This window comes from Sus scrofa, chromosome 13 (genome assembly GCF_000003025.6).
Source record: "Sus scrofa isolate TJ Tabasco breed Duroc chromosome 13, Sscrofa11.1, whole genome shotgun sequence".
Lineage (NCBI taxonomy): Eukaryota > Metazoa > Chordata > Mammalia > Artiodactyla > Suidae > Sus > Sus scrofa.
In genome coordinates, this window is record NC_010455.5 from 34,971,324 (window position 1) to 34,997,479 (window position 26,156).

The 26,156-nt window shown below is 41.8% G+C and overlaps 1 protein-coding gene across 2 annotated transcripts in view; it reads right to left on the minus strand.

Moving 5' to 3' along the window:
- Nucleotides 1–26,156, minus strand: part of LOC100153598 (store-operated calcium entry regulator STIMATE) — a 71,558-nt gene that overhangs the window by 25,064 nt on the left and 20,338 nt on the right. The window contains exon 2 of one of the 2 annotated variants that reach the window (XM_021068950.1): nt 1,675–1,779. The exons of the other annotated variant lie outside the window; for it this stretch is intronic. Within the exon in view, the coding sequence (XP_020924609.1) occupies nt 1,675–1,779 (105 nt within the window). The remainder of the gene's footprint in view (nt 1–1,674; nt 1,780–26,156) is intronic. 2 annotated transcript variants of the gene reach the window in all.

Consider the following 26,156-nt stretch of genomic DNA (forward strand, 5'->3'; position numbering starts at 1 on the left):
CAAGACTGTTCTGCAGCAAAGAAATGAGGAGCTGCCTCTGAGTCCCTGATGGACAGTGAGCCAGGTAACCAGTCCCATGCAAACAGGCCTGCTCCCCACGGATATCTGACAGCTGGGCTCTCAGAAGCTTCAGGGAGTGGCTCAGGAATGGCCCCAGGACAACCCATGTTTTCTCAATTCATTGTGCTTCCGAAGGACAGAGAGAACTCAGAGCAAGAGGCCAAAGCAAAGGGCAATCCATCCTCTCTAACATATCCATCAAGGCCCCCTGAGGCAGAAGGGCTAGTGAAGGGGGAGAGGCACTCTTCAAGTTTAAGTCAGGCCCTCGGCCTGCAGCCACACCAGAGCTGCAATCCAAGGCTGACAGCAGCGCCCAACAGCAATCTTCATGGGAAGAGGAAGAGGAGAGTGGGGAGTGGGGACAGACAAGGAGGCTGCTGGAGCACTCAGCCCTTGGGGGATCCCATCACCCAAAAGGCAGTAGTGGCCAAGAGCCAGAAATATGTGGCTTTGAGTCCTGTCTCTGCTACTAGCTCTGTGACTTTGTGTAAAAAGAAGAAAAAGCCAGCAGGGGCCTACCAGGTTGACCTCAAGATTAAACAAGAGATCCATCGCCAGAGGAATGGATCAAGAAGAAGTGGTACATATATACAATAGAATATTATTCAGCCAAAAAAAGAATGAAATAATGCCATTTGCAGCAACATGGATGGACTTAGAGATTATCATACTTAGTGAAGTCAGATACAGACAAATATCGTATGAATCACTTATATGTAGAATCTAATAAAAAATGATACAAAAGAGCTTATTTACAAAACAGAAACAAACTCACGGATTTCAAAACCAACCTTATGGTTACTATAGGTGAAACCGTTGAGGGGAGGGAAAAATTGGGAGGGTAGGAATAACACACACACACTACTGTATACAATAGATGATTAACAAGAATCCACTGTATAGCACAGGAAAATCTACTAGTTTGTAATAACCTATAAGAGAATGGATATATTTATATATAGGATTGATTCACTTTGCTGTTCACCTGAAACTAATATAGCATTTTAAGTCAACAATACTCCAATAAAACTAAATTCAAAAGAAGATTAAACGAGAGAAAACAGGTGGAAGGGGCTGGCACAGAACACATTTCAGGAAAGCAAACCATACTCTGCTGGCCCTGCCCAAGCCTGTCTTCCCTCTCCTCCCCAGTGTCCACTCTTCCCAGTCCTGGGACTGAACCACTGCATCCTGGTCCTGGTAGCTGAGAGGTATGTGACCTTGGGTTGGCCTGTTGCAACCTGACCTCTCCTCACAGCTTCCCTCCTATAACTGCATGCAGCTCAGGGGCCCAAATATTAGAAGGGTTCCAGGAATCCCCAACTGTGCTCTCCTCCTTGGGCCATCCCCCCATGTTCTGAGTGTTCCTCTGTTCTACCTCCTGATGGTGCTATCCTCCCTCCGCAGGCTTCCATTTTTCCTCTTGACCCCTGGGGAGAAGCTCCCCCCGCCCCCACCCTAGGGCTTCTATTCTAAGGGCTCATCAGCCTCCTCCCCCAGCCTTGGCCCTGAATGACCCTCCAACTACAGGCTGGGCCCCAACTCATGTCTCCTGCCCACCCTGCTGGTGCTATCTGGCTTCCCCATTTCTTCACAGAATGGAAGTCTCCTCACCTCTGGGGCTCCATACTTTCCTCCTCCCAATTTGACAGCTGGCCAACCTGGATCTTGTGTGTCTTTCCCAAGATGTGCTAGGTGGGTAGAGACAGACAGATGTATCTTTAAAGAGAGAAACAGATGGTCTCAGACTTTACAGAGTTGTACCTTTGCGGCTCTCATAGAAAAACTCCCAGAGCTTCATCTACTGTACATGTGGCTCTACCTCTTGGATTAGAGGCTACATGACATCCCATGGCGTGACTGCGTCATCTCTGAGACATTCTACAACCACCGCTGCAGTGAATGTCCCTGCCATGTGCCGGTGTGAGTAAATTCCTAGTGGTGGACTTGCCATGTCAAAGCTTATGTGCAGCGGACTTTGTCAAACTGCCCTCCAAAGAGGTTGCAAGCAACTCGTATAAGTGTCCATTTCTCCACATTCTTGCCAGTACAATGTAGCAGCAAACTTTCATGCCCTGACAATTTGATCATTGAAAAGGCTGCCTTGGCATGTCTGCACAGTGCACTCATCAGGGCATGTGGGTCCCTAGGCACCAGCTCAAGTGGGGATGGTAAGGCTGTCACCTGCTTCCTCCCTGCCCACCTGCTCTGAGCCTTGGCTCACATCCTCCCCTGAGGGTACCAGGGAGCAGTGCTCATTCTTTCTTCAGAAGTTTTGAGCTTTTAGGGCCACGCAACAGGAAGGCAATATGGGTGATCAGATTCTACCTGTATCACACTGGCAATCACATCGCTGCTCACATAATGCTGTCACTTGGTTTTGCAGCACCCCCTCCCCCAAGTCAGCATCTAGAGGGCGGGGACTAGGGACATTACTGTCCTCAGAGCTTTGTCCAATGATGCCCCAGGGACTTGCTGAGCGGGGGCAGAAAGCTGGGATTGAACATGGGTGTTTCCTTTTTCATCAGAAGGAAGAAGACATAAGTGGGAGCATGAAAGTCCTATCACAGGAAATGGAAGAAAAATAATCTCCATGGAGCAGCTGCAATCCTACTTAGAAAATGAGTCATAAAAAGCATAAGTTTTGGAGATTGGAGAGACAAGAAGGCAGAGTAGAAGGACTCGAGCTCACATCTCACAAAAACACCAAAATCACAACTAACTGCTAAATAACCACCAATAACACAGACTGGAAACTACCAAAAAAGATACCTTACACACAAAGACAAAGAAGATACAACAAGACAGTAGGAGGGGTGCTTTCATGACATAAGCAAAACCCACACCTGCTGGGTGGGTGACCCTCTAGCTAGAAAATATATTGCAAATGCACACACAAGAGTCAGAGCTTCAAATCCACATCAGGTCCTCCAGACTGGGGATCTGGCATTGAGAAGAGGAGCTTCCAGAGCATTTGGTATTGAGGGCCGGGGGGCTTGAGTGCAGGAGCTCTAAAGGACTGGCAGAAATAGAAACTCCAATTTTGGAGGGTGCACACAAGGTTTCATGTGCACTGGGTCCCAGGGCAAAGCAGGGACTCCATAAGAATCTGGGCCAGACCTACTTGCAGGTCTTGGAGGATCTCCTGGGGAGGCAATGATCAGCTGTGGCTCACTGTGTGGGCAGGTCCTAGGTAATAATCATTGGCGTGTGCTCCCTTGGAAGCTGCCATTTTGGAAAAACCTGGCCCCATCCAACACCCTGCAGGCTGCCTAAAGTCTTCCTAGGCACACAGCTGCCTCTAATCCCATCCCTCAACACAGTCCTGCCCATCAGAGGGACGAAACTCAGCTTCACCCAATAGTGGGCAGACATGGGTCCCTCCCATCAGGAAGTAGTTACAAGTCCCCTGACCAACTTCTCCCACCAGGGGGCAAATATCAGAAGCAAGAGAGGATACAATCCTGCAGAAAGGAGACCACAAACAGTAAGCTAGACACAATGAAATGACAGAGGAATACACTCCAGATGAAGAAGCAAGATAAAACCCCAGAAGAACAACTAAGTCAAGTGGAGACAGGCAACCTACATGTAAAAGACTTTGAAGTAATGACAGTAAGCATGATCCAAAATCTCAGGGGAGAAAAATGGAGGCAAAGAGATTGAGGAATTACAAGAAACATTTAACAAAGAAATAGATTTAAAGGACAGAGATGAACAATACAATAACTGAAATGAAAAATACACTAGACTGAATCAACAGCAGAATCCATGAGGCAGAGGGACAAATGTGTGAGATGGGAGACAAATTGGAAGAAATCACTGATGCAGAACAGAATAAAGAAAAAGAGTGAAAAGAAATGAGGGCAGGGAGTTCCCTTCATGGCACAGTGGAAACGAATCTGACTAGAATCCATAAGGATGCAGGTGTGATCCCTGGCCTCACTCAGTGGGTTGGGGATCTGACGTTGCCATGAGTTGTGGCATAGGTTGCAGATGTGGCTCAGATCCTGCCATTGCTGTGGCATTGGCCAGCAGCTGCAGATCTGATTCAATCCCTAGCCTGGGAACTTCCATATGCTGCAGGTGCAGCCCTAAAAAGCAAAAGAAAGAAAGAAAGAAAGAAAGAAAGAAAGAAAGAAAGAAAGAAAGAAAGAAAGAAGGAAGGAAGGAAGGAAGGAAGGAAGGAAGGAAGGAAGGAAGGAAGGAAGGAAGGAAGGAAAGAAAGAAGGAAAGAAAGAAGGAAAGAAAGAAAGAAAGAAAGAAAGAAAGAAAGAAAGAAAGAAAGAAAGAAAAGAAAAGAAAAGAAAAGAAAAGAAAAGAAAAGAAAAGAAAAGAAAAAAAGAAATGGAGGCAGTCTAAGAGACCTCTGCAGCAACATTAGATATACCAACTTTTGCATAATAGGGGTCCCAGAAGGAGAGGAGAGAGAGAGAGAGGGCCTGAGAAAATATTTGAAGAGTTAATAGTCAAAAACTTCCCCAGCATGGCAAAGGAAACACTAATTCAAGTCCAGGAAGCACAGTGAGACCCATAGGATAAACCCAGGGAGGAACACACCTGGACTCATAGTAATCAAATTGACCGAAATTAAAGACAAAGAGAAAATATTAAAAGTAACCAAGGAAAAGCAACAAATAATATACCAAGGGACCCCCATTTGGTTATCAGCTGACTTTTCAGCAGAAGGGAGTGGCAGAAATATATTTAAAGTGATGAAAGGGAAAAAACCTACAACTAAGAATACTCTAGCCAGCAAGGCTTTCATTCAGATTAGACAAAAATCAAAAGCTTTACAGACAAGCAAAATCTAAGAGTTTGTCACCATTAACTCCAGGTTTATAACAAATGCTAAAAGAACTTCTCTAGGTGGTGGTGGGGGGAAGTCAACAATTAGCAACAAGAAAATTACAAATGAGAAGACTTACCAATAAAGGCAAACATAGAAAAAAGGTAGGAAATCACTCACACACAAATATGATATCAAAACCAACGATCATGAGAAGAGGAGAGTATGACTGCAGGATACTGGAAAGGCATTTGAAATTAAGGGACCAGCAACTTAGAACAATCTTTTTTTTTTTTCCCTTTTTAGGGCTGCACCTGGAAGTTCCCAGGTAGGGGTTGAATGGAGCTGCAGCTGCTGACCTACACCGTAGCCACAACAACATTGATCCAAGCCACATTTGAGACATATGCCACAATTTGTGGCAACACTGGATCCTTAACCTGCTGAGCATGGCCAAGGACTGAATCCGAATCCTCAAAGATACTAGTGGGATTCTTAATCCACTCAGCCACAATGGGAACTCCAGAACAATCATATATGTGTGTGTGTGTGTGTGTGTGTGTGTGTGTGTGTGTGTGTGTGTGTGTATAGACTGCTATATCAAAACTTACGTAACAGCAAACCAAAAATCTACAAAAGACAGACACACATAGAGAAAAAGTAACGTAAACACAACACTAAAGATAGTCATCAATCATAAGAAATGGAAGAAAAGAAAAAAGATCAACAAAATGAAATCCAAAAGAAGTAACAAAATGGCAGTAAAAACATATATATCAATAATCACCTTAAATGTAAATGGATTAAAAACTTCAACCAAAAGACATAGACTGGCTGAATGTATATGAAAACAAGGTCCCTATATATGGATCCACTTCAGATCTAGAGACATATACAGACTGAAAGTGGGAGGATGGAAGAAGATATTCTAGGCAAATGGAAATCAAAAGAAAGCTGGAGTAGCAATACTCTTATCAGACAAAACAGACTTTAATAAAGACTGTTACAAGAGACAAAGAAGGATACTACATAATGATCAAGGGATTAATCCAAGAAAAAGATGTAACAATTACAAACAGCAAAAGGAAAAACATGAAGATGTTAAAAAAGGACTTTGAAATCACAGAATGTGGAGAAGGAAAGTAATAAAATCTAGATTCTTTTTTTCTAAAATGTGTTTGAGCCTATATATCTATAAAGCTAAAGCAAGAAGATATAGGAAGGGGTTAACATACTTGAAAAACAGGGCAACCACAAATCAAAGCCAAACAACACATTCACAAAAACTAAAAAGAAAAGGACATAAGCATAAAATAAAAGGAAATCATCCAACCAAAAAAAAAAAAAAAAAAAAAAAAAAGGAACAAAGGAGAAACATATAACCAACTGGAAAACAAGGTTTAAAATGGCAATAAATACAGATTTATCAATAATTATCTTACATATCAACGGACTGAATGCTCCAATCAAAAGACACAGAGTGGAAGATTGGATTAAAAAACAAGAGCCTACAATATGTTGCCTATAGGAGACTCACCTTAGGGCAAAGGACACATATAAATTCAAAGTGAGGAGATGGAAAAAGATATTTCATGTGAATGGAAAAGACAGGAGAGCAGGAACTGCAATACTCATATCAGACAAAGTAGACTTTAAAATGAAGGTCAAAAAGAAAAGACACAAAGAAGGACACTATTTAACGATAAAAGGATCAATTCAAGAAGAGGATATTACAATCATCAATATATATGCCCCTGATATAGGAGCAGCCAAATACATACAACAAATACTAAGAGACATAAAAGGAGAAATTAAGGGGAATACAATAATAGTAGGAGACTTTAACACTCCTCACATCAATGGACAGAATCTCTAGGCAGAAAAATCGATAAAGCAACAAAGATCCTAAATGACCCAACAGAAAAGTTAATTGACATTTTCAGGACATTACATCAAAAAAAAATCAGAATATATATTCTTTTCAGGTGCACATGGAACATTCCCAAGTACTGACCACATACTGGGGCAAAAAACTACCTCAACAAATTTAAGAATATAGAAATTATTTCAAGCATCTTCTCTGACCACAATGGCATGAAATCAGAAATCAACCACGGGGAAAGAAATGAGAAAAAACTGACTACATGGAGACTAAACAACATGCTATTAAAAAACAAATGGGTCAATGAGAAAATCAAAATGGAAATTAAAAAATACCTTTAGACAAATGATAATGAAAACACCACCATTCAAAATCTATAGGATGCCTCGAAGGCAGAGCTTAGAAGGAAGTTCATATCAATACAGGCCTTCCTCAAAAAAGAAAAACCTCAAATCGACAACATAACCCCCTACCTAAAAGAATTAGAAAAAGAATAACAAACAAAATCTAGTCAGCAGAAGGAAGGAAATTATAAAGATCAGAGAGGAAAATAAATAAAATAGAGATTCAAAAAAAAAAAAAAAAAAAAGAAAGAAAGAAAAAAGAAAGAAAAAGAAAAAAAAATCAATAAAACCAAGAGCTGGTTCTTTGAAAGGGTAAACAAAATTGACAAACTTCTGGACAGACTCATCAAAAGGCAGAAAGAACCCAAAATAAGAAATGAAAAAGGAGAAATCACAACAGATATTGCAGAAATACCAAAAACCATAAGAGAATACTATGAACAATTATACACCAATAAATTTGACAACCTAGAAGAAATGGACAACTTTCTAGAGACATATGGCCCACCAAAACTGAATCAATAAGAAACAGACCAACTGAACAGATAGATCACTAGAAATGGAACTGAATATGTAATAAAAACAAACACTCTCTACAAAAGTCCAGGAACAGATGGCTTCACAGGTGAATTCTACCAAACATACAAAGAATCACTCATCCTTCTTAAACTTTTCCAAAAGATTGAAGAAGAAGGAACACTCCCAAAGGCATTCTATGAAGCCACCATCACCCTATACCAAAACCAGACAAAGATAATACCAAAAAAGAAAATTACAGGCCAACATTTTTGATGAATATAGATGCAAAAATTATCAACAGGGAGTTTCCATTGTGGCGCAGTGGTTAACGAATCCGACTAGGAACCATGAGGTTGCGGGTTCGGTCCCTGCCCTTGCTCAGTGGGTTAAGGATCCGGCATTGCCGTGAGCTGTGGTGTAGGTTGCAGCCGCGGCTCGGATCCCGCGTTGCTGTGGCTCTGGCGCAGGCCGGTGGCTACAGCTCCGATTCAACCCCTAGCCTGGGAACCTCCATATGCCACGGGAGCGGCCCAAGAAATAGCAACAATAACAACAACAACAACAACAACAACAAAAAAGACAAAAGACAAAAAAAAAAAATTATCAACAAAATTTTAGCCAACTGAATTCAGCAACATATAAAAAAGATCATATACCATGACCAAGTGGGATTCATCCCAAGTTCACAAAGATGGTTCAACATGTGCAAATCAATCAACATCGTACACCACATGAATAAAAGAAAAGTAAAAAAACACATTTATCATCTCAATAGATGCAGAAAAAGCATTTTACAAAATTCAACATCCATTCATGATAAAAACTTTTACCAAAATGGGTACAGAGGGAACATACCTTAACATAATCAAAGCCGTTTATGACAAACCCACAGCAAACATAATACTCAATGGAGAAAAGCTTTCAGATTTCAGCCCTCCTTCTAAAATCTGAAACAAGACAAGGATGCCCACTCTCACCAATTTTATTCAACATAGTATAGGAAGACCTAGCCACAGCAATCAGACAAACAAACAAAAGAAAAGGTATTCAAATCAGAAGAGGTAAAATTGTCACCCTATGCAGATAACATGATACTATATATAGAAAACCCTAAGGACTCCCCACAAAAACTACTCAAACTGATCAATGAATTCAGCCAAGCAGCAGGATGTAAGATTAACATTCAAAAATCGGTTGCATTTCTGTATAACAATGAAATATTAGAAAAGGAATATAAAAACACATTTTATTATTATTATTATTATTATTATTATTATTATCATCTGTCTTTTCAGGGCCACACCTGCGGCATATGGAGGTTCCCAGGCTGGGGGTCTAATCAGAGCTGTAGCCTCTGGCTTATGCCACGGCCACAGCAATGCCAGATCTGAGCCAAGTCTGTGATCTGCATCACAGCTCACAGCAACGACAGATTCTTAACCCACTGAACAAGGCCAGGGATCGAACCCACAACCTCATGGTTTCTAGTCAGATTTGTTTCTGCTGTGCCACAAAGGGAACTTCTATTTTTAACTCAATGAATTTTTTTAACTCAATGAATTTGCATTTAGAGTTGTACAATGATTATCGCAACCCAATTTTATAGCATTTCCATCCTAAACCCCTAGCCCATCTCCCCACCCCCAAATGTCTCCTTTGGAAACCGTAAGTTTTTTAAAGTCTGTGAGTCAGTACCTGTTCTGCAAAGAAGTTCACTGTATCCTTTTTTTAGATTCCACATGTCCACATGTAGGTGATCGCATATGATGCCGGTGTCTCACTGTCTGACTTCACTTAAATCCATCCATGTTGCAGGAAATGCCATTATTTCTTTCCTTTTAATGGCTGAGTAATATTCCCCTGTGGTACATATTCCCCTGTGTATATGTACCACATCTTCTTTATCCACTCCTCTGGCAACGGACATTTAGGTTGCTTCCATGTCTTGGCTACTGTAGTGCTGCAATCAACACTGGAGTACATGTATCTTTTCTAGTCATGATTTTCTCTGGATAGATGTCCTGGAGTGGGATTGCTGGATCAAATGGTAATTCTATTTTTAGTTTTCTGAGGAATCTCCACAGAAATTCCTCAGAAATTTTCCACAGTGGTTGCACCAATTTACATTCCCACCAACAGTGTAAGAGTGTTCCCTTTTCTCCACACCCTCTCCAGCATTTATTATTTGTAGACTTTTGATGACAGCCATTCTGACTGGTGTAGGTGGTACCTCATAGTAGTTTTGATTTGCATTTCTCTTAATAATTAGTGATGTTGAGCATCTTTTCATGTGTTTTTTGGCCATCTGTATGTCTTCTTTGGAGAATTGTCTGTTTAGATCTTCTGCCCATTTTTTGATACTGAACTGCAGGAGGCATTTATATATTTTGGAGATTAATTCCTTGTCAGTCACTTCACTTGCAGGTATTTTCTCTCATTCTGTGTGTTGTCTTTTTGTTTTGTTTATGGTTTCCTTTGCTGAGCATAAAACTTTTAAGTTTAATTAGGTCCCACTTGTTTATTTTTGTTTTTATTGTCATTACTCTAGGAGGTGAATCTGAGAGGGTACTGCTGTGGTTTATGTCAGATAGTGTTTGACCTATGTTTTCCTCTAAGAGTTTTATAGCATCCGGTCTTCTATTTAGGTCTTTAATCTATTTTGAGTTTACTTTTGTGTATGGATTAGGAAGTGTTCTAATTTAATTCTTTTACATGCAGCTGTCCAGCTTCCCCAGCACCACTTATTGAATGGATTGTCTTTTCTCCAGTATATATTCTTGCTTCCTTTGTCATGGATTAATTGACTGTAGTTGCGCGAGTTTAATTCTGGGCTCTCTATCCTGTTTCACTGATCTATATTTCTGTTTTTGTGCCAGTATCATACAGTTCTGATGACTGTAGCTTTGTATTACAGTCTGAAGTCAGGGACCCTGATTCCTCCAGCTCCATTTTTCTTTCTAAGGATGGCTTTGGCTACTATGGGTCTTTTATGCTTCCAAAGAAACTTTAAAATATTTGGTTCTGGAGTTCCCATTGTGACTCAGTGTAAACGAATCTGACTAGCATCCATGAGGATGAAGGTTTGATCCCTGGCTTCACTTGGTGGGTTAAGGATCTGGAGTCACTGTGAGCTGTGGTGTAGGTCGCAGATGCAGCTCGGATCTCAGGTTGCTGTGGCTGTGGAGTAGGCTAGCAGCTACAGCTCTGATTCCACCCCTAGCTGGGAACCTCCACATGTTGAGGGTGTGGCCCAAAAAAGACAAAAATATATATACATATATATTTTGTCCTAGTTCAGTGAAGAATGTCCTCAGTAGTTTGATAGGGATTGCACTGTATCTGTAGATTGCCTTGGGTGGTACAGTCATTTTGATAATATTGATCCTCCCAACCCAGGAGCAGGGTGTGTCTTTCCATCTGTTTGTGTCATCTTTGATTTCTTTCATCAGCATCTTATAGTTTTGGAGTACAGGTCTTCTGTCTCTTTAGGTAGGTTTATTCCTAACTATTTTATTCTTTTTGATGCAATGGTAAATGGGATTGCTTCCCTAATTTCTCTTTCTGATATTTCATTGTTATAGAAATACAGTCAATTTCTGTGTATTAATTTTCTATCCTGTGACTTTGCCAAATTCATTGATGATTTCTAACAGTTTTCTGCTAGTGACTTTAGGATTTTCTAGGTATAGTATCATGTCATCTGGAAATAGTGATAGTTTTACTTCTTCCTTTCCAATTTGGAGTCCTTCTATTTATTTTTCTTTTCTGATTGCCATGGCTAGGACTTCCAAAACTATGTTGAATAGTAGCAGTGAGAGTGAACATCCTTGTATTTTTTTTTTTTTTTTGGCTTTTGTTTTTAGGGCCACACCTGTGGTATATGGAGGTTCCCAGGCTAGGGGTCTAATCGGAGCTGTTGCTGCCGGCCTACGCCAGAGCCACAGCAATGCCAGATCCAAGCTGCGTCTGTAATCTACACTATAGCTTATGGCAACACCGGATCCTTAACCCACTGAGTGAGGCCAGGGATTGAACCCGAAACCTCATGGTTCCTGGTCAGATTCGTTTCTGCTGCACCATGATGGGAACTCTGACATCCTTGTCTTGTTCCTGATCTCAGCAGGAATTCTTTCAGCTTTTCACCATTGAGAATGAAGTTAGCTGTAGGTCTGTCATATATGGCCTTTATTATGTTGAGGTAAACCAAGACAAAATAGAAAAGATGAATGGCCCACTTTCTTTCTTTGAGGGTTTTTATCAGAAATGAGTACTTGATTTTGTCAAAAGCCTTTTCTGCATCTATTGAGAAGATCATATGGTTTTTTATTCTTCAGTTTGTTAATGTGGTGTATCACACTGATTGATTTGCAGATACTGAAGAATCCTTGCATCACATCCCTGGGATAAATCCCACTTGATCATGACGTATAACCCTTTTAATGTATTGTTGGATTCGGTTTGCCAGTATTTTGCTGAAGATTTTTGCCTCTATGTCCATCACTGACAATGGCCTGTAATTTTCTTTTTTGTGGTATTTTTGTCTGGTTTTTGTATCAGGGTGATGGTGGCCTCATAGAATGAGTTGGGGAGTGCTCCTTCTTCTGCAATTTTTTGGAATAGTTTCAGAAAGATAGGTGTTAGCTCTTCTCTAAATGTTGATAGAATTTGCCTGTGAAGCCATCTGGTCTTGGACTTTTGATTGTTGGAAGTTTTTAAATCACAATTTCAATTTCAGTACTTGTGATTGATCCATTCATCTTTTCTATTTTGTCTTGGTTTAGTCTTGGAAATTGTACTTTTCTAACAATTTGTCCATTTCTTCTAGGTTGTCCATTTTATTGGCATATAGTTGCTTGTAGTAGTCTCTTATGATCCTTGGTACTTCTGTGATGTCTGTTGTAACTTCTCCTTTCTCATTTCTAATTTTACTGATTTGTGTCCTCTTTCTCTTGATGAGTCTGGCTAAGGGTTTATCAATTTTGTTGATCTTTTCAAAGAATCAGCTTTTAGTTTCTACGACTTTCTTCGTTTCTATTTCATTGATTTCTGCTCTGATCTTTATGATTTCTTTCCTTCTACTAACTTGAGGTCTTGTCTGCTCTTCTCTCTCTAGTTGCTTTAGATGTAAAGTTAGGTTTGAGCTTTTTCTTGTCTCCTGAGGTAGGCTTATATTGCTATAAATTTCCTTCTTAGAACTGCTTTTGCTGCATGCCACAGGTTTTGGATTGTTGTCATTTGCTTCTAGGAATTTTTAAATTTTCTCTTTGATTTCTTCAGTGATCCATAGGTTATTTAGTAGTACACTGTTTAGTCTCCACGTGTTTGTGCTTTTTGCAGTTTTTCTCTTGTTGTTGGTTTCTAGTCATATAGCGTTGTGTTCTGAAAAGATGCTTGATATGATTTCAATTAAAGTTACCAAGGCTTGATTTGTGGCCTAAAATGTGATCAATCCTAGAGAATGTTCCGTGTGCACTTAAGAAGAATGTATATTCTGCTTTTTGGTGGAAGGTCCCATAAATATCTATTAATTCCAACTGGTCTAATGTGTCATTTAGGGCCTGTGTTTCCTTGTTGATTTTCTGTCTGGATGATCTGTCCACTGCTATAATTGGGGGTGTTAAAATTCCCCGCTATTAATGTATTATTGTCAATTTCTCCTTTTAAAGTTGTTAGCAGTTGCCTTATATATTGAGGTGATCCTATGTTGTGTACATATATATTTACGATTGTTATATCTTCTTGGATTGATCCTCTGATCATAATGCAATGTCCTTCTTTGTCTCTTATAATATTCTTTATTTTAAGGTCAATTTTGCCTGATATGAGTACTGCTAGTCCAGCTTTCTTTTGATTCCTGTTTGCATGGAATATTTTCTTCCATTCTTCTCACTTTCAATTTGTGTGTGTCCCTAGAACTGAAGTGTGTCTCTTGAAGACAGCATACATATGGGTCTTGCTTTTGAATCCATTCAGCCAGTCTATGTTTTTGGTTGCAGCATTTAATCCATTTACATTTAAGGTAATTAATGATATGTATGTTCTCACTGCCATTTTATTGACTGCTTTGAATTTGGTTTTGTTGGTCTTTTTTTCCTCTCTTCTCCTGTTCCCTTTTCTTGTAGTTTGATGAGTATCTTTAGTGTTGTATTTGAGTTGCTTTTTCTTATTTGTGTATCTATTGTATATTTTTGGTTTACAGTTACCCTGAAGTTTTGATATAGGAATATATATACACATATACATATATACATATATATATGCACATACACATAAGATTGTTTTAAGTTGTTGGTCTCTTAACTGCAAGTGCATCTCAGTGTCCTGCATTTGAACTCTCCTCACGATTTCTGATTTTAGTAGCATAGTTGTGTGTGGATGATTTCCTACCTTTACTGTATTTATGCCTTTACTGGTGAACCTTGTCATTTGCAATATTTTTGTTTCTAGTTGTGGCCTTTTCTTTTCCGCCTAGAGAAATTCCTTTAGTATTTGTTATAAAGCTGGTTTAGTGGTGTTGAATTCTCTCAGCTTTTGCTTGTCTGTAAAGCTTTTGAATTCTCCTTCAAATCTGAATGAGAGCTTTGCTGGGTAGAGTAATCTTGGTTGGAGGTTTTTTCCCTTTTACCACGTTAAGTATGTCATGCCACCCCCTTCTGGTCTGCAGAGTTTCTGCTGAAAACTCTGCTGATAACCTTATCAGAGTTCCCTTGTATGTTATTTGTTTCTTTTCCCTAGCTGCTTTCAATATTTTCTCTTTGTCTTTAATTTTGGTCAGTTTGATTAATATGTGTCTCAGGGCATTCCTCCTTGGGTTTATTTTATATGGTACTTGTACTTCCTGGATTTGAGTGAATGATTCCCATGTTAGGGAAGTTTTTGGCTATTATCACCTCAAATATTTTTTCTGGCCCTTTTTTTCTCTCTTCTTTCTGGCACACCTAAAATACGGATGTTCGTGTGTTTAATGTTGTCCCAGAGTTCTCTTAGGTTTTCATTTCTTTTCAATCTTTTTTCTCTCTTCTGTTCCACATCAGTGATTTCCACTAGCCTGTCTTCCAGGGTGCTTATTTGTTCTTCTGCCTCCTGTATTCTGTTGGTCGCTTCTAATTAATTTTTTATTTCAGTTATTATATTCTGCATCTCTGCTTGCTTAATCCTTAAATCTTGTATATCTTTGCTCATTAGTTCTTATAATTTATCAATCTTTGCCTCCAGTATATTTCCAATGTCTTGAGTCATCTTCACTATCATCAGTCCCAAGTCTTTTTCATGGAGGTTGATAATGTCCAGATCATTTAGCTGTTTTTCTGGGGGGTTTTCTTGTTCCTTATCTGAGTCATAATTCTCTGCCTTTTCATTTTGTATAGATTTTTGGTGCGGTCTCCCTTTTGCAGACAACAGAGTTGTAGCCTCTTGCTTCTGATGTCCACCCCCCTTGTGGCTAAAGATGGGAGGGACTGGTGCCTGCCCACTGGTAGGTGGAGCTGATTCCTATGCCTCTGGTGGTTTGGGCCTTATGTCTGGGTGAGATTTGAGACGGCTGTGTGCCTGGGGCTGTGATCCCACCTGGATTATTATTTGGCCTGGGGGTTCTCAGTGCTGATGGGTGCTGCCAGATTTTTCCAAAATGGCCACCTCTAGAGGAACACATGCTGCTCAATATTCCCAAGACCTTTGCCTCCAATGTTCTTCCCCCACAACGAAACAGTCACCCCGTTTTCCCAAGAGATCCTCCAAGAACTGCAGTAAGGTATGACCCATATTCTTATGGAGTCTCTGCTTTGCCCTAGGTCTCTGTGCCTCTCAAGAATGGGGTCTCTGTTTCCCCCAGTCCTGTGGAGCTCCTGTGCACAAGCCCCACTGGCCTTAAGTGCCAAATACTCTGAGGGCTCCTTCTTCCAACGCCAGATTCCCAGGCATGGGGCTCAGAAGTCTCACTCCCGTAGGTAAGTCTCGGTGATACAGTTACTTTCCAGTCTGTGGGATGCCCACCCAGTGGGAATGTGGTTGCTTATATTGCATAATCTCCCCTCCTACTGTCTTGATATGGCCTCCTCTTTGACTTTGTCTTCTGGAGTAGGACAGCTTTTTTGATAGTCTGCAGTCTATTTGGTTGAAGTTTGTTCAGCAACTGGTTTTAACTTTGTTCCTTTTATGACAGAAGGTGAGCTCCAATCCTTCTACTTCACCATCTTAATTCCATCTCTAAAATACCTTTTAAAATTACACACCCGAAAATTAAATACCTAGGAATAAACCTGACCAAGGAGATGAAAGACTTACATGCTGAGAATTATAAAACACTAATCAAAGAAATTAAAGAGGATTCAAAGAAATGGAAAGATATTCCATGCTCCTGGGTTGGAAGGATTAATATTGTAAAAATGGCCATACTACCCAAAGCAATCTACAGATTCAATGTGATCCCTATCAAATTACCCATGACATTTTTCATAGAACTAGAACAAAACATCCAAAAATGTATATGGAATGATAAAAGACCCAGAATTTCCAAAGTAATCCTGAGGGACAAAAGCAAGCAGGAGGCATAACTCTCCCAGACTTCAAACAATATTACAAAGCTACAGTAATAAAGACAGTGTGGTGTTGGTATAGAAACAGGCATACAGACCAATGGAATAGAATAGAGAACCCAGAAATAAACCCAGACACCTATGGTCAGTTAATCCGTGACAAAGGAGGCAAGAACATAAAATGGGAATAAGACAGTCTCTTCATCAAGTGATGCTGGCAAAACTGGATAGCTGCATGTACATCAATAAAACTAGAACACACCCTCACACCATACACAAAAATAAACTCAAAATAGTTTAAAGACTTAAACATAAGACAAAACACCATAAAACTCCCAGAAGAGAATGGAGGCAAAAATTCTGACATCAATTGTACAAATGTTTGCTTAGGTCAGTCTCCTGAAGCTATAGAAATAAAAACAAAAACAAACCAATTGGACCTCATCAAAATTACAAGCTTTTGCACAGCAAAGGAAATCATAAAATAAAAAAGACAAAAAAGTGCAATGGGAGAAAATAGTTGCAAATGACGCAACGGACAGGGCTTAAACTCCAAAATATACAAACAACTCATACAACAGTGAAAAAACAAACAACCCAATTGAAAAATGGGCAGAAGACCTAAATAGATTTTTCTCCAAAGAAGACAAAAAGATGGCCAACAGGCATGTGAAAAAATGCTCAACATCACTAATTATTAGAGGAATGCAAATCTCTACAATGAGGTACCACCTCACACTGGTCAGAATGGCTATCATTAGCAAGTCTACAAATAACAAATGCTGAAGAGGGTGTGGAGAAAAGGGAACCCTGCTACACTGTTGGTGGGAATGTAAACTGGTACAACCACTATGGAAAACAGTATGAAGGTTCATCAGAAAACTAAATATAGAACTACCATATGACCCAGCAATCCCATTCCTGGGCATATATCCAGACAAAGCCTACAATGAAAATGATACATGCACCCATATATTCACTGCAGCACTATTCACAATAGCCAAGACATGGCAACAAACTAAATGTCCACCCACAGATGAATGGATTAAGAAGATGTGGTACATATACACAATGGAATACTACTCAGCCATAAAAAAGAATAAAATAATGCCATTTGCGGCAACGTGGATGGAACTAGAGACTCACATACTAAGTGAAGTAAGTTGGAAGGAGAAGACAAATACCATATGATATTACTTGTATCTGGACTTGAATATATGGCACAAATGAATCTATTTACTGAAAAGAGACAAACTCACGGACATGGAGAACAGGGGAGGGGGTTAGAGATGCAAACTATTACATTTGGAATGAAAAAGCAATGAAATTCTGCTGTACATTCCAAGGAACTATAGCTGATCACAAGACAGCACAAGATGGAGGATAATGTGAAAAAAAGAATGTATGTGTATACACATACACACACACACACAACTGAGTCACTTTGCTGTATAGCAGAAATTGACAGAACATTATAAGTCAACTATAATTCAAAAATTTTTTAAAAAAGAAAAACAAAAATAAACAAATGGGACCTAATTAAACTCAAAAGCTTTTGCACAACAAAGGAAACCATAAACAACATGAAAAGGCAACCCACATAATGGGGGAAAATATTTGTAAATGAAGCAACCGGCAAGGAATAATATCCAAAAATACACAAACAACTCAAGCAGTTCAATATCCTCCCCCCCAAAAAAAATAAAAAAATGGGCAGAAGACCTAAACAGATATTTCTTCAAAGAAGGCATACAGATGGCCAAAAAGCACATGAAAAGATATCAACACTGCTAATTATCAGGGAAATTCAAATTAAAACTAAAATGAGATATCACCTCACACAGTCAGAGTGGCCATTACCAAAAATCTACAAATAATAAATGTTGGAGAGGGTGCAGAGAAAAGGGAAACCTTCTGCGTGGTTGGTGGTAATGTAAACTGGTACAACCTCTGGAAAAACAACATGGAGGTTTCTCAAAAACTAAAAATAGAACTACCCTATGATCTAGCAATCCCACTCCTGGGCATATATCCAGAAAAAAACATAATTCAAAATGATACATGCACCCATGTTCATTACAACACTATTTGCAATAGCCAAGACATGCAAGCAACGTATATGTCCATCAGAGGACTGGAAAAAGAAGATGCGGTACATATTTATACACTAGACTACTACATAGCCATAAAAAAGAACAAAATAATGCCATTTGCAGCAACACAGATGGACCTAGAGATTATCATACTAAATGAAATCAGAGAAAGACAAACATCATTTGATATCACTTACATATGGAATCTAATTTTAAAAAGGTTATAAATGAACTTATTTACAAAACAGAATCAGACTCACAGACTTTGAAAACAAACTTACTGTTACCAAAGTGAACAGGTGGGGGGGGCACATTGAGGATTTGGGATTGGCATGTGTGCACTATTGTTTATGGGATGGATGGTCAACGGGGACCTGTCATATAGCACGGGAACTCTACCCAATGTTCTGGGATAACCTATACGTGAAAAGAATCTGAATAGGAACAGATATGTTTATGTGTATAACTGAATCATTTTGTTGTAGAGCAGAAATTTTCACAACATTGTAAATCAACTATACTTCAATAAAACTTTAAAAAATGAGAAAAAAGCATAACTGTTTTGGAATTAAACCACATAATTTGAGAGCCGTATGGTCCATGTTGGGCATAGCCTGAGAGAAGCAGAGTTAGAGGCACATTAGGGACAGTAAGAGGCTCCTGACTGATGGGTGAAGACAAAGAAGGGCTTGAGGCTGAATGATGACGGATAAACTGAGCTTCTATGGACGTGGTTATAGGAGGTAGCAGTCCCCTTTACACCTCTTTATCTGACAGCATTTCCCAAACCCCCCTGCTGCAGGTATAGCACAGGAGGAGGCTTGTGACTCCAGCAGGCTTCTTGGCAGAGAGCTTCTCTTTGCCATGAAAAGCCACAGACACAATTCAATTACAAAATAAAACATGAGGAATGTTCATATTCTTACAACTAAAGTGTAATCTTGAAGCTGGAAGGTGATCACAGACCACACAGCAGTCACTTTAGCGCCTGGCATTTCAGAAAATGATACAACAGAAGACACCCTGGATGCTGCTGCCTGGCAGGCTGCGGAAATCAGCGTCACAGGCTCCTTGTTGGACCGTAGGTCCCTGTGTAAGATCAGGGACCCTGGGATGTGAGCAGGTTTCTACCCCCGCCTCCTGGGGTGGGTGAGCTCCAGCAACCATGAACTCATGCTTTCTAGTTCATCCCTGGGGGAAAATACTCCCCTTCCAATGACTTGCAGCAAGAAAAAAACCCTTTAGTTCTGGAGGCTTCTGCCTAGTGAAGGCTGCTGACCTGGACACACCCCTGATGGCCTCATTTCTCAAGCTGTACTATGCACCAGTGCCTCATGAAACACAGCCTTCCTGTACAGGCTAACAGGCTGTCTACTAGGGCAAGGGCAAGCAGCTCCATCCCCAGATCCACAGCAAGCCAAGCAGCAAGCAACCCCCACCTGTGCCCGCTGGAGATTAGTTCATAAGCTGTGCAGTTTGGATTCTGAGTCAGAGCCAGAAGGGTCTTTGAGGGGCCAACTCCCTCAGTGTAAAGGGTGAGGAAAATGGTGGGGGGTAGAGGTGAATTCTTTCAGGATCACCAAGTACTTATTAGCAGTGAAGCTGGGATGAAATCTGAGTCACCTGATAGGCCTCTAACTGGCACCGGCTGGGCCAGTCACCTCAAACTACACCTCACTGGTTTTATGAACCCCTGACTCCAATCCCCAAAGGACAGCAACTCCTGAGGGGTAAGTAAATCCACCTTGACTGATCCACCTTGAACCAGCAGTCAAGGAGGAAAACAAGTGTTTTTGCACTTTCTGTAAATTGTAAATGATCATCCCAACAGCCAAGCCCCATTCCAAACCTCCCTAATGCCCCCTAGTGGTGTGAAAACCCCAGAGGTACTCAGTGTCTTCAAGTCAATTTGGGAAGTTTCAGGGAGATACCGAGGTGGCCTGCTGGCTGCCTCCCCAAACCCACGGGCCCCCATCTTCCTTACTAAGGCAGTCTCCCTTCAGGAGCCTGCCAACTCTGTTCACAGCCTTCCCTGCAACTGGTCTAGGATACGGCCTTCCGGTCTAGGACAGTTTTAAACCTAGGCTGGGCCAATTTTCAAAGAGAAATGAAGAGCCAGGAATTCCTGCTATGGTGAAAAACTGACTGGCAGTGTCTTCAGAGCACTAGGACGCAGGTTTGCTCCCTGGCCCAGTGCAGTGCGTTAAGGATCCAGCATTGCCCAAGTGTGGCTTAGGTCATGACTGTGGCTCCGATCTGATCCCTGGCCTGGTAACTCCATATGCTGTGGGGTGGCCAATAAAGGAAGGAAGGAAGGAAGAAATGAAGAGCCAGGTGATTCTTCTTTTATTTTTTGCTTTTTAGGGCTGCACTTTCGGCATATGGAAGTTCCCAGGCTAGGGGTCAAATGGGAGCTACAGCTGCTGGCCTAGACGGCAGGATCCGAGCTTCACCACAGCTCATGGCAACTCGGGATCCTTTAACCCACTGATGGAGGCCAGGGATTGAACCTGCATTCTCATGGATCCTAGTCAGGTTCGTTACCGCTGAATCATGACAGCAAGTCCCAAGCCAGGTAATTCTTACGGCAATGAACTAATAAAGGCAGTCCAGCTGGGAGTAGCTTAAAATCTAGTCCATGCTTTAATTAATAGTTTTATTATTTTAAGCAAGTCACTTAATTATTCTGGACCTAAGTGTCCTCAGTTGTCTACTTAATAGGGTCAACATGGGAAGAAAAACAGCAGCAACAAGTAAGCAGTGAGGCTGCCTCCCAAATACCATCCTTCCATCTAGCACTCAATCCAGGAATTTTATTCTACACAACAACCGTGAAAGGTATCATCCTCATTTTACAGATAATGTCAGAGGATCTGCCAAAGGTCAAAAGTGGCACAATCGACATGTGCCTCTAACATCTTCCTGATTCCAAAGCCCTCATCTCCCCTGTGCCATCTTGAAAAAGTCTAATCCAAGACAATGCTAGTTCTGGTAAGGCTGGTACCCCAAGGTAGAGAGGGCCTAGGAGGCTCCCTGAGGTCAGGGCCCATCTCTTTCACTCAACAAGTTCTCTGGACTCTGGTCCACTTCCCTTAAATGCCCCCTCACAGTGCAGCTGAGTGTGCTAAGCATACCATGCCTTGCTTAAAAACCTTTCAGAGTCCACCCCACTTCCTCTTCCTTGGGGAACATAATTCTAACTTTTTAAGTTGGCAAACAAGGTCCCCATGGTCTGGCATCTCCCAACTTAGCTGTTACTCACATTGGCTCTCTGGCTTGGGAGAGTCCCCAACATTTCTCCTGGATGGCTCTCGGACTTTCGTTCAGACATGTGAACTAAGATGTGCTTCCCACAGTTCCCATTGTGGCGTAGTGGGTTAAGAATCTGACATAGTGTCTGTGAGGATGTGGGTTTGGCCCCTGGCCTCATTCAGTGGGTTAAGAATCTGGTGATTGCCACAAGCTGTGGTGTAGGCTTCAGATACGGCTTGGATCCTGTGTTGATATGGCTGTGGCGTAGGCCCCAACTGTAGCTCTGATTTGATTCCTAGCCCAGGAACTTCCATGTGCTGAAGGTGTGGCTATTAAAAAAAAAAAAAAAAAATGAGTTCCCGTCGTGGTTCACTGGAAACAAATCTGACTAGCATCCATGAGGACATAGGTTTGATCCCTGGCCTTGCTCAGTGGGTTAAGGATCCAGTGTTGCCACAAGCTGTGGTGTAGGTTGCAGTCATGGCTCGTATCCTGAGTTGCTGTGGCTGTGGTGTAGGCACATATGCCACAGTGCAGCCCTAAAAAATAAATAAATACATACATAAATAAAACTGTGATTTGTACTTAGCAATGGCCTACACTTCCCACGTGGAACCAGAACAAAGCTAGAGCAAGCCGTGCTATCTGCTCCTGAGGTTGGCCACTGGAAGAACTCTCCAGATGCTGGTGCTCTGAAAGGTGAACACAGGACCAAGAGCAAAAACAGGAACAACCTGGGTAAAGTGATCAGGGACAGCTCAGGTTGGCAAAGTCCCATGGGCAGGCAGGGCTGGTCCTCCCACCTCACCACCAGCAAGCAGGGAAACACGGGACATGCTCAGGAGACAGTGACAGGAAGGGGGGCTCAAGGCCAACTCAGAAGGCTCATAAGATCACTCAACAATATATCTCATTTGGCTCTTAGCTAAGAATGGGAGACATAGCATGAAATGAAGTTGGAGACGTTGCGGAATTCCTTCTATAATCAGAGGGAGAAAAACATCTGAACCAACATGTCACTGATTCAAGAAACACCATGAAATGAGAGCCCCGTCATCACATTCTGATCTAGAAGGAAGAGCTGGTCAGTCCCTAGTGCTGGCTGAGTAGGCACTGGCAGCAGGGAGTGCCATGGTCACAGCTCTGTTGAGGGCACCCTCTCCCAGGCAAAGGACCTCTGATGAACCTGCCTCCTATCATTCAGAGCCACCACTGCCCCATTCCTACAGCAGGCTTGCTAGGCCTTTGTGCCAATCCCTCCCTCAACCTGTCCACTCAGGACACAGTGCCTCAGGCCCTGGGTCCTTCTCAATCCCCAAGCGACCTTCTAAACCTCCCTGCCTTACATCTTGCTCACTCCCTCCCACTGTGATGCTAGGAAGCAATTCAATCAACTTTTGCAACCTCCCATCATACAGGACAGTGACTCATGAGTGGACTCACACTTTCAAAATCGAGACGTTTTAGTGGTGGGATTTCAGACACCAGAAAAGCTTGGTGGAAAAGCTATTTTAAAGAGAAAACTTTTTAACACCCCTCAGAAACCACACCCCATGGATACACACCATCACCCTTCAGATCACATGATTCACAGAGAGGAGTCAGCTGGGTCCAGTCAGACAGCAGAACCTGCTAAGACCGGCAAACACCTGGTCAGAGAGCAGAACCCACTGCAAATGACGCCAGAGACCTACAGAACCTGCAGGCTTAAGACAAAGTAAACCTGCCCTGACTGTGGATCTCACATCCACAACTCCTGCCTTGACCTGGGGTAGAGATGGCAGAAAAACTTCAGAGGGCACCTGCAGGAGTTCCTGCTGTGGTGCAGTGGGTTAAGACTCCAACTGTAGAAACTAGGGTTGCTGCAGAAGCATGGATTTGATCCCCAGCCCGGGGCAGTAGGTTAAAAGATTCAGTGTTGCTGCAGATGGAGTGTAGATTGCAGCTGTGGCTTAGATACAACCCCTGGCACAGGAACTTCCACATGCTGCTGATGCAGCCATTAAAACAAACAAACCCGGAGTTCCCGTTGTGGCGCAGTGGTTAACGAATCCGACTAGGAACCATGAGGTTGCGGGTTCGATCCCTGCCCTTGCTCAGTGGGTCAAGGTTCCGGCGTTGCCGTGAGCTGTGGTGTAGGTCGCAGGCGCGGCTCGGATCCTGCGTTGCTGTGGCTCTGGCGTAGGCTGGCGGCTACAGCTCCGATTAGACCCCTAGCCCGGGAACCTCCATATGCCGCAGGAGCGGTTCAAGAAATGGCAAAAAAAAGACAAAAAAAAAAAAAAAAAAAAAAAAAAAAAAAACAAAAACAAACAAACCCATCTGCAGTGGCTCTTTCCCTATGTCCCACTCAAAGTCACACTGTTTTACATAAGGTTATTGTTTGTTCATTTGTTTGTCCATCCATCCACCCATCCATCCATCCTCCATACAGCTCTTGATGGAGGTCTCAAAATAGAAATAAGATTATGTTATCTTCCACGCCATCTAGTCACTTATGATGAACATGATGGAGGATAATGTGAGAAAAAGAACGTATATATGTATTTGTTACTGGGTCTCTTTGCTGTACTGTAGAAAACTGACAGAACACTGGAGACCAGTTATAACGGAAAAAAGAAGAATCAATAAAAAAAAAAAAAAGCCCATAGTAAAAAAAAAAAAGTCCAACTTTATACTTCAGAGCTGTGCATTTTACTTTAGGTAAATGATAATTCCACAAAAAAATTTTAAAACAAAACAAACACAAAGCCCTCCCAATGCCTTTCCAAGACAGTAGGAACAAAATGTGGGCTCCTATTTCTAGCCAAGGTACCACGTGACTTCGGGCTTACTGGCTTCTCTGACCTCATCCCCTCAGGCCACACCGATCTTCTCTCTCTCCAGGCTCCATCCTGCCAGAGCATCTATGGCCCATGTTGCCCCTTCTGTCTGGACCACTCTTCTCTCAGTTCACCTAGTGATGGGCCCCACTTTTTCATTCTTGTCTCAGTATCCTCCTCAGAAGCCCTTCCCACCACCTTAGCTTCAGGTGTGCACATCCTGCCTCGCCCCATCCCTCAATCTCATTTCCCCATTTCATTTTCTCCATAGCACTAACACCTCTCATCTCAGAAATTCTTGTGTTTTCCTAACTATTGTCTTTTTTTTCCCTCCCCACTAGAAAGTAAGCTCTGAAAGACCAGGACTTCTGTTTACCCCCACATTCCTAGCACCTCGAAGGTGCCTGGCACTTAACAGGCTATTCTACAATATTTGTTGAACAAGGGAATTCATTCAGTCTGTTACTTAAGACATAGTTACTGAGTACCGTCCGGGTATTTACTTCTGATTGAGTAAGTTCCAGGAAATCTGCACAATGAGTTCTCTGAGAAGCTTAGTTTGCAAACCATGAGTCCTGAAATAGGACTAAAATTGCTAAGCTTCCTCTTTGGCTTTGGACAAAGTCCTCTGCCAGCAAGACTGCCAAAGGACATTACCTAAAGTCTTTCTTCCTCCTAACTAACCACAAGGCAGGGTGGACCAGACAGCCAAGGCCCCCCTCACTGTATCTGACCTTAGACGCATGAACCAGACAATCTGGGTTTGTAATCCGTTTAAGTGCTCATGAACATTTTTTGTAAGAACTTGACTGACTGAGCCTAAGTTAGCTGGCTTTCATCCTCCCATGCAGGTGGTTCTGCCAAAGGATGAGAGAGAAATGACAGAAAAAGCTAAACCATCTAGCAAATAAACTCGCCTTGCTTTCTAAACATGGGGCCTCCTTAGAAGCACAGTTTCCCCGGGAGCAGGGTGGCAGTGCCATCTGCTAACAATGATGACCTCGGCAGGGGTGTGTGTGGGGGGTACTGTCACTGTGGGGGTGTTCCAGGGGGAACCACTGAATGGAAAGAAATGCAAACAGCTGATGAGCACACAAGAAGATAGGCAACCTCAATCAGGTCGATATTTAAATTGCAAATTAATAATTATTCTTGCCCAGATTAGAACACATCAAAACATTTAGTGAGGGTATCAATCAGGAAACAGACACTCTTGAACTGCGGGTGGAAAGGTAAATGGTACAACCACTAAGGAAATCTGGGGAAGCGATCTGTGACCCTGACCCCCAGGATCATTAAATTGACATCAGGGTGGCTGAAGTGAATGGAGCCTCTTGGGGCCCCAGGATGCTAGAGGCAGAGATGTTTGAGAGCTGCTGGAGGTGGATGAAGAGACCTCCAGGATGCAGAGCATGATTTCAAAAGCAGGAAGAGCTGGACACCTTAACTATGCCTAATGAGGGCTTGACAGGTGGTGTAAATTCTTCCTAAACATTGATGGAGGCCCCAAGGATTAAGGGAAGGGACATCTTGGAAGGACTCTACCCTGCATGCCAGTGTCCCTTGGACACTGGGACTCTGGATCCAGAGAAAATCAGAGTCCTGCATTTGCTCTTGCTGTATCACCACCGGACCGCTAACCAGATTCCCTGACCAAGTACATTTAGGAATGTCATTTAATTTCCTAGTGGACAGAGATGTCTTTCTATCAAACCACAGATCACTTAAGTTGCAGCAGGTATTTTGGTAATGTCTGCTTTGATTTTAAATATTTATACAACTGTGGCCCAGAAACTCCACTTCTAGGATTTTCTTTTATTGTTACACTCACACAAATATCCAAATACCTATGTAAAAGAGT